The 10,000-nt window shown below is 36.8% G+C and overlaps 1 protein-coding gene across 1 annotated transcript in view; it reads left to right on the top strand.

The window, feature by feature from the left end:
* Window positions 1-6,709, top strand: part of LOC138052923 (uracil phosphoribosyltransferase homolog) — a 12,597-nt gene extending 5,888 nt beyond the window's left edge. The window contains exons 4-8 of the mRNA XM_068899526.1: window positions 2,162-2,224; window positions 2,709-2,803; window positions 3,004-3,070; window positions 3,570-3,668; window positions 4,877-6,709. Of these exons, the coding sequence (XP_068755627.1) occupies window positions 2,162-2,224; window positions 2,709-2,803; window positions 3,004-3,070; window positions 3,570-3,668; window positions 4,877-4,983 (431 nt within the window). The 3' untranslated portion in view covers window positions 4,984-6,709. The remainder of the gene's footprint in view (window positions 1-2,161; window positions 2,225-2,708; window positions 2,804-3,003; window positions 3,071-3,569; window positions 3,669-4,876) is intronic.
* Window positions 6,710-10,000: the final 3,291 nt, after the last annotated feature.

Here is a 10,000-nt window from a genome sequence, read left to right as displayed (position 1 = left end):
AATAGACCGTGTTGCTCACAATGCCTCCTGATTGCAGAGTATTTGTGTTCGTTAATGTGCTGGTGTGCATGTGTAAATGTCGGGCGGTGTACCCGACATAATCTGCGTTGCACAGATCACATTCAAATTAATTTTGTAGACCATGCATTGATTGTTGACAATAGGGGGCTTCTTCTCTTTTAAAGCGAGGATTTGGCCAATCTTCTTAGTCTGAAAGACAGGTTTAATTTGGACACCAATGTTGGCGCTCAAAATTTGCATTTGCTTCTTTGGTTGACAAGCAATTTTCTGTTCTAAAGAAGTGTACATGTAGATCAAAGTTTGATTGTCTAATTTTTGAGATGCTATTCATTAAGGAATTGAACCCCAAGTTTAAAATACTCAGAAAGACTCTACAGTATTCGCACCTCCGGCCCAGACCTTTTATGTGACTCTACGTGCGAATACTTAAATTGTTATAATATTTGCATATTTTCACTTTGTTATTCATGTCTCCTAGGAATTCTTTTACATTTATAATCGTTCTCATTTCACTCATTATTGACTTGATAATGACGTTAAGCAAACATCGAAACATCGTCACATTTTTAAGATGGTTTTTAATTTTTTAAACTACGAGTACTCAGACAACTTTATCGCAATTCTCTATAGTTGAATTGTTCAACAAATCTCTTCTTCTACATAGTTTCAATGAATTGCTAGGGTTACACTGCTTTTATTGAAATACTTTAAAATATTATTGCAATATTTGGCAAAAATTTCTGGAGACTGAAATTTTTTATCTGGTCGTCAGTTGGCGCCCATATACGTGTAAAGATAATTTTGGACCCTGTCAGTGCTTTTGTTTGGAAGCCTCAGTCACTTTAATAACTCTGCCCACATTCCATTAAGCCATTTACCACCAAAAATGCAAATTGACACTTGTACATGTATAGATTTTACTCTGTCTTAAACGCTACAAATGTAGATGATTTTACTTGTCAATGGGGAAGCCCTCGGCAGTGAAAGGATTATCAACATCTAGGTTCACTCAAAAACTATGTTCACAGTTAATGAAACTGTTGTGACAGCAGCCTTTTGCTCCAAACAACTTTATATTCCACCGCGTATATGTGTACCCGTCATTTAAAAATGGCCACCATTTAAAAATTCTTTTGTATGCAAATTAGGCTTGGTTGCCTCGTTGAGGGTTAAATACATGTAATTGTTTTGATTTTTACTTTTAAGAATTGCCCAGGCGAAAAGGGCTAATTTGCAAGCAAACAAAACAATACTATTTAAAATAGCTGCCATTTTGGAATAAGTTGACGTATAAAGGGACTTTTGTTTGAGGCTTTTACCACTGACATTTAGCACACGTGTCAGAATGGTGGGTCTTGAATCGTAAATTTGTAAGCTACAGTACATTCATTATTGTTCAACAAGCGTTCTGAAAACCTTTTTAAAAGTGGACTTTCAAGTCCAGTATGCTCTTTTACTTTTTAAATCAATGGTTTGACATTCAAACGTAAACCAGTGTTTGAAGTAGCGTTTGAAGTGAATCAAAATCTGGTGGTCACAAACCATGATTTAGTTCCTTTAAGTGCAGTTAAAAATGGCTTGTTTAGTTGAAATTTAAAGTTCAGTGTTTTTGCCTTATTTTAAAACATGTATAGCATAAAATTTGGAAAGCAAACAAGGTTAGTGTTGACAGTATCAGTTTCAGTGGGCAGGCGTATTATTGCACGTAAATGAAGGAAAATTATTGTGTTACTTTTGATATTTCTTACATTATTGTCATGGAATATTGATCATTGGGATAGATGTAGTCCAGAGAATGGCTGGTGTTTGTGTGATCTGACATTCACAAATTAAGCCCGATTGAAAGTCGTTTTCAGAGATAAGTCACTTTGGTTGTCCATAAATAATGTCAGTCACCAACAACGGTCCTTCTCTGGACTGCACTTCGGTGGATGATCTGATCAAACTCTGCTAATCCATGGACTCCCAGGGGTTCCCCATTGACGAGTAAAAAATCGTCTAGCATTAGACAGAGTAAAATACTAAGTCTGGCCGGTTTAGGCTGGTTTGGGAGTCAAAGGCTGTAATATAGTTACATGTATGTCTGTCATGATTCAGATCATTCACTATGAAAATAATAATACTTTCATTCTCTTTGCAGGTGCCATGTATAAAGGTTTAGCCTTTCAGAGAGGAAACTGTGGAGTTAGCATAATGCGAAGTGGTACCAAAAATAATGTTCTTTTATAATTATATTATTATACATGTAAAGAAAACCTCATCTGTCAGAAACAATAGTATTCAGACCGTTAAAATAATGAATAATCCTCCCCCCCTTCCCCCCCCCCCCAAAAAAAAAAAAAAAAAATCAGGAAAATCTCTGCCACTTAAAATGATTCCTTTACCACACTTTGGAGTTTGACTGACAGGCAGGGTTTCATTAAGTTAGGCAAATCACAGAGGAATGGGTAATATGAGGGTACTTAATGATTATAATTATATTATAAGTATATATTAAATTTAGTTAATGAGTATTGGTTTTTAAGTAAGTTAAATTTCTATCATGGTAATGATAGCATTATTACTAAAGCAAGGTCTTAAAGATAGCTTGGTACATTATTATACTCACTCGCAGTGGATCGATCTCTGTGAAAGTGACAGGCTATTTTTGTGTGGGGTTAACTTGATTCATGTCCTTTATCTTACAGGGGAAGCTATGGAAAAGGGCTTACGAGACTGTTGTCGCTCTATAAGGATAGGAAAAATTCTCATAAAAATCAATGAAGAAACTAAGGCACCAATGGTAAAAACAATCATGTACATTTAATTTTAATTAATATATAATAAATAATTTTCAGTCATGTCATGCATCTTCCTACATGTAGGTAATTTTTACATTTTACTAAAAAAAACCTTTCAAATCACCTAAATAAACTTTCTTCTACCATACAAAAATATAAAGATTCTGGTAGTGAGCATTTGAACAACATGTAACTTTTTTAGGTTTACTATGCAAAGTTTCCTCCTGGAATGGAACAGAGAAGAGTGCTTCTTATGTACCCTTTGTTGAGTGAGTTGATACTACAGTTGCTTCACCTAATAATTATGTTGTTACAGTAGTTCAAAATGATCTTCTTCTACATGTAGCTCAGGGAAATTTGACTTCAAAGATGACAGTCCATTCTAAGGTTACAAGTACTGTTGAAACGTCACATGCATGCATGAAAAACCATTCTTCTAGGGACTACATACTGTTGTACACTCACTCATACAATTGTATAACTGTGTCAACAAAGTCTACATGTAGTTTTTTTGTTTGTCGACTGCTTTGTCTCATTAAATACACTGTAGGCCATTTTCGAAATATCAAATACACTGTATTCAGCTTGATAGTGAGGCAGTGAGGACAAAAACAATAGAAACACATATCATCCACTTTCCTTTGTCTTTGTCCTCACTGCCTCACTATGTTATATCGAAAAAGGCCTATTGTCTCAATTTAATGCAGTTACACCTGTACATCTACATGTATAGCATGATTTCTTGGGTTCCATTTTTGTTCACTACAGATTCAGGAGCAACAGTGACTGCTGCCATGAGAGTTCTTCTTGATCACGGTGTAAAGGAAGAAAACATTCTTCTCTTGAATGTATTTGCTACTCCAAAGGGTGAGAAAAGATTCCTTTTAATGCTTTTCACACTGCAGGCTGGTTGCACAATCATGTACATGTAATGTAATTTAGATATTCTGGCACCTACAGTATAAACCTTAGAGCCTGTATCCTCCATGTTTTTTTTTATTAATCCATTGACATCCAAACTGGCCGAAACCGGCCAGACTTAGTATTTTACTCTGTCTAACGCCAGAGTATTTTACTCTTGTCTAACGCCAGACGATTTTACTCGTCAATGGGGAACCCCTGGGAGTCAATGGGTTAAAGTTCCCTATGGGACGTTAAAGAAGCCACTCACTATTTTGAGAAGAGTAGGGGATGGAGTCCCCGGTGTTGTGGCTGTCCTGTTCTCTCCAGCAGAAGTGGCCACTTCGGCTTGATGTCTCAAAACAGGCTTGTGGTGTATGAGGCCACCTTATCAGAAACAGCCACAAGTGAAAAAGGGACTTTGCTAAGTGCTGGAACATGTACTGTACACTGTAGACGTAGATGCTTCAATTATTAATACCTAATCCTCCAAATTTTCAGGTGTCTGGAAGAGACAGTTGCTTAAATAATTTTGTCTAGATAAGTGTGATGATCGCTTCTCCCTTTCTTTCAATATTGATACCGTACCTGCATTTACTGTATTTCATTCAGCAATTCCTTTCACGGGAACACACGAGCCCAAAAAATTGACGGGCTCCCAACTGAGTGGCCTCATGGCTCAGTTGGTAGAGCATTTAATAATCCTTACACTTAACTAGACAATTGTCTATTATTTTATTAATTAAAAGTGCAGTGATTACTTCTACATTTCGTCTATAACCCGCACTTCAAATGTATACATTTCCTTCATTCATTGAGTCCTAATTTCACAGGAACAAAATTTTAATTTGAGCCCAACAAATTATTGACCTGTTCCCAACTGTGTGACTTTATAGCTCAGTTGGTACATGTAGAGCATTGCACCGCCACCGAAGAGGTCATGGTTTCAAATCCCATTAGAGCTGCCAGAATTTTTCAGGTGTCTATTAAAATAAGACAATAATATAATTATTTCTTAATTGTGTAGTTAAATGGTAGGAACCACGTGTCATTTCGTCTATAACCCGCACTTCAAATAATACATTTCTTTCATTCATGTACAGTGTACATGTACACTGTATGTCAATCATGCACACTGTATTTTTTCATCAAAGTATTTCTTGTTTTAACTGTAGGTGTTGAGCTGCTTTTGAAGAGTTTCCCATCAGTTACCATCCTCACATCAGAGGTTCACTCTGACTGTCCAGCATCTTTTGGACAAAGATACTTTGGGACAGATTAACCTTTGAAGAAGAAGAAGAATTTTGCATGTTTACTGCATGGCCTAAAGCGGAGCCCTTCATTCTGATAAGAAAGCAATAATATATTGTTACAGTAAATAATCCTCCAAAGAAAAAGTGAACTTTTTAGAGCTTTAACATAATACTGGTATTTGAAATAGCAAATGCTACATGTATAATGATGGATCATGCTGCATGTTGTGAAAGTAAAAAAAATCTGTTATTCTAACTTTTCTTTCTCTTCAGAAGCTACTTACATGTTTTTGTCTTTAGGCAACAGGCCATAAATGCCAGCTAAAATCAAATAAGTTCTTGGCAAAAGGCAGCCTGGCGGTTCACTGTAAACTTAATGCCATAAACTTGATGCTAAATCTCTCCATTGTTGAATAGTAATCAAGACAAGTATTCAACATTTTCGACCACAGATATTGCATTTCTAGCCTTCTGATTGGTTCACTCAGTCTTGGTTATCATCTCATACTGATGACCTATAGCTAAAATGGAACCTGATTGCATCAAGTGTTGCCAAGTTGGAAACTTATAAGAACTTAACTTATTATTCCCATTCGCATGCAAGTGGACATTGGGTAGGAGTTGATAGATAGCCAATGAGGCAGTGATGTACTGTAGCACTGAGTTGGCCAAAATCATCTCATAGCCATCAAGTGTGAGTGGAACCTTGAAACTGTTTTATTAAAAACGCCCCCAAAATGTAGATTTCTTTAAAACACTCTTATTCATTTTGAACTGGCACGTACAGTGTATATGCTAACCATCTTTGCACATTGTAGATCGGGGTATACTGTATTATCACCTCTTACACCATGATGGCTAAGCCACTGAAAACTTTTGAATTGCATTTTTTATACAACTTGTATCAAACGTTTAGTCATGGAATTATATTGTTAAAATGTCCGTGCACTCAGCTGGAGAAGAATACATTTTACAGTCATGTAATATTGTTTCAGTATAATAGCAATTCTAACACTGAAACAATATTACGTGTCATAATTATTGTTGTTACAACAAAGAGCTTAAGACTAACAAGCCATTAAAATCAGCTGTCAAGAGTGGTTTCAATGTCAACTTAAAACAAAAATCTGCAAATGAATTGGAAAGCGTGAATTAAAATAATGATTATTCAATTTGTTCATTTTATTAAAAATTATTAAGAGAATGAGCAAATTTATGTTTATCATTGGTTCAGTGATTGAATCTTTTAATCAGATGATTTTTTTTTTAACTCTTATGGAGATGAACAACCAGGTTTAATTAGGATTTATTAGCTTTATTTAATCTACCTCTTTCCAAAATGGCACCATTTAAATATTCTTTTGTTTTTTTTTTTTAATTAGCCCTTGATGCCTCATTCTTTAGCTTAAAATTCAAAAGAATATTTTCTCTTGAACGAGTCAACAAGGGCCAATTTGTATGTGCATAAATCAGTGGCCATTTTGGAATAAGGTCTATTGAATTTTGAAAGTTAACCTAAACTTTGCAGTTATTATAATGACAAAATGTATGATTCCACCCTCGACCATAACCTGAAAACAAGAATTCACCTGATATTAATGTTATGTCAAGCTAATAATTATACAGCTTGGCCTATTGTAGGTACACTCAACCTGCAGGCTAATAATTAAAGACTGAGGTTCTTTTTTGTAATATTATCAGTGGCATTTTTTCAGTATTAAACTGTTGTATAATAAAATGGGGAATTGACTACACTGTACTGTATGTTAAGTTCTGTTTTACCAGTTTATCAGTTTTATTGGGGGAAATGAACCACAGGGTTCCAATGGTCCCTTGCAATTTTCAGATCCTTTCCACAAGAGTATGCTGGCGATTGCTTTTTCTGTAAAAGTTTACTTTGTGTATTAGGCATGGGCTTTAAAACTATCCAGCTGATTATCTTGGTTTAAAAGTCTCACGCCAGTTTATCAAACAATGAGAAGGAAAACCAAAACCAATCGCGACTTGCACATGCAATTTTTCCTGCGTTTTGAGCAAGTTATATGGAATTGCTACGAATTTGGATTGGTTCATTGCACTGTTTGCACCTGCTGTGATTTGTCGAAGTAATTGTTTTGATTGGTATTTATTCACAATTACAGTCAATTGAAAACCACTCTAAGGGCACCCCAACCTTGTTTCCAGGGTCTCTCTTCTCTCCACCCTGGGAATGAGGTTGAGGGCACCCTTGTGGCTCATTTAAAACACCTCTGGCACCAGCTAGTTGTATAGAGTCAATGAAGCACAACTAAGTACAGGTTCACTTTTAACTCATTAGGGAGCTTAAGCACGTGCATTTTTGAGACGCGAACAGCAACCGTACGAGAAATTTTCGCATGCCAGGACAGTGGTGTCTCCCAGATTTTTATGCTAATCATCTCTAATGGGGAAAGGATCTTAGCAAGGTAAATGTGATTGTGTAAACAACTTAAAAGGGAAAACAGATCACTTCTGGTTGTCGTCTGTGTCTCAAAAACATGCATGCTTAAGCTCGCTAATGACTTCTGAATGGCCCTCCATTGACAAGTAAAATCACCTGGTGTTTGACAGAGTAAAATCTATTGAGTCTCACTCCTAGAAGTCAATGCGTTAACAACAGCAACACATGTAACTGCAGTCAGAAATGCTTATTGTTAACATGGCAAGAAATTTATGATTCACTACAAAAAAAGAGATGCAGTGCTCATATGCTTTTGAAAATAGGCATGCATTGCATACATGTGGGTAGTACATTAGGCTGGTATTGTGTAGTAACTATTTTTGGCAAAATTAATTTTCTTTTACTGTTTATTGTGTAATCTACATGTAATTTTGTTGTATTTGCGTTCGGATTACGAACATATGCCCTGTTGGATAGGGTTGGTATCTGGATTTCTTAACTTGATTTCCCTTTTGTATTTGGTTGTTACAGGTTTTTCTGTAATCTTCTTTTTACGTTTTTGATGAATGGCAATGGAGTCCCTAGACAGTGCCAATTACTAAGTGGGTGTTGACTCACAAAGCCTGATTACCCCTTCTATTTTAAATGTTTCTTTTTTTTTTTTTTCACAATTTATTTTGTTGTCCAATGTTGATGTCATTTTCGTGCTGGCATTTACATAATAACTGATTACGTATAAATAAATGTTATTGATATACTAGTATCTACATGTACTAAAGTTAAGCCCATTCAGGTGGAGTTTGTAGTTGGACGGCAGACCACCACAAAAACCCCTTGACAAAGATACAATACAATACTTTAATACTTACACTGTAATTAACCACTCACCATAGGGGCTTTTCAGGGCCAGTGGAACGGTCACAACAAAACAGAACATTCAACAACTGTTAAGAATCCCAACTGGCCAGTTGGCTATTTACAAGTGCAGCTGAGAAGTTGAACTAGGAATTACAGGGAACAAGTTCAACCAGTGGTAAGAATGTGTCTTCTGGGGGATCCCAGCCGAGGATCTCAAGGCAAACGCTTTAACCACTGGGCTGCACTGTCTCTTCATATAATTATGTAAAGGATATGTTGTTGTTGTTGTTGTTATTATTATTATTATTATTATTATTATTATTATTACATTATGTTTTTTTTCACTTGATTTCTTATTTGTATTCAGTTGTTAAAGGCTTTTTTTCCGAATCTTCTTTTATCCCTGTATTCTCGGTTTTCAGCTGACGTCATAACCTTATGCAAATTAGGTTTCCGCCATTCTGGTGCCCCTGATTATAGGGAAATGTATGACATTTTGAGCGCTCACGTTCGAAGTCTTCAAATAATTCATCTTTCCAATGGATATTTCCCAAGAAAGCGACCCAAAATCACTCGACGAGGTACCAGTACTTTCATCCTACACAAAAAAAACCTCGAAAGCCACGTTCGAGAGCGCTATTTGAAGAAGATTTTCTGTCGTTTGCGTAGACCCAGCGGCCATACAGAGCGATCAGTTTGGCTCCTCTAGAAGTCTCAGACTTGCTTTCCTAGTTAGTTTTAGAGACAAGCTACTATACAAACAAGCAGTTTAAGGCCTTCAAAATTTTGAAAGCGTACAACCAGATGATTTCTGGTTTCGTTGCGTCCGTTTAAGCAAGGGAAGGAAATCGCGGGCAAGATTGTTGTTGTTTGTGGCCAAGGTGACTAGGAAGTTTGACACTCGGCGTCGACCTTATCTGTATCAGTTTCCAGTTGGATTTCTTTTAATACCTTCGCTAACTGCTATGGCCGCCAGATGAGAAGAAAAGGCCTCCTCATTCCCTTTGTTTCGATGATTTCCCTCTTCTTCTGTCAAAGTACTTGGTCGATTAGAGTCTCAGTCCTTCACCTTGAGAAGGTGAGAAGCTTTTTTCCTTCGAAATTCGTCCGATTTCCTTCAAACTCAGTCAATTTGGGCGCTCCATCCCTCGCATTCGCCTGTCGAATTTCAGCGAAATCGAATAAAACGCCTCCGAGTTAGACATTTGCTAACCTGAGTATCACAAACGCCTGATACTCAAGTTAAATTCACCTCATTAAATATTCAAAACCGGAGCAACTCATTTGCATCGGGCATATTTAATGAGATGAATTTCTCCGCGACGTTGTGGTTTAATCGGTCGAAATTGAGCACACTTGTTCGAGGGGTTCAAGCGCTTCGGTGGTGTGAATTGGGAAGACATCGGTGGAAACCCGGCCGAGAAACGCTTTATCGCAAAAAAGCCAACTTTCGACAAATTCTGACTCGCTCGCCTTTTACCCTAAAACCCTGAACCAACGCGTGCTAAATCGCTGCGAAAGCTTTACAGGATAAAACACAACTGTTCACAGCAAACTTTAATTGCTAAACCTGTAAAGACAATTTCAGCAAAATAAGTCCAACCCCACACTTAAAGTTAAAATCTAACATTAAACCGTGAGTCAATCGCTGCGAAAGCTTTTAAATTGTCCTTTATTCGTTGTATCTGTCCCAGAGTAAGGCAGGCTTCCCAGAAACAAAGTCTTTCGATTTCGTGTCGTCTCGGCTTATCTGTGAAATCCACGCGTTT

This window comes from Montipora capricornis, chromosome 6 (assembly GCF_036669925.1).
Source record: "Montipora capricornis isolate CH-2021 chromosome 6, ASM3666992v2, whole genome shotgun sequence".
NCBI classification, from domain to species: Eukaryota; Metazoa; Cnidaria; class Anthozoa; order Scleractinia; family Acroporidae; genus Montipora; species Montipora capricornis.
The sequence above is the reverse complement of the archived record's forward strand: the minus strand, read 5'-3'. Positions and strand labels throughout refer to the sequence as shown.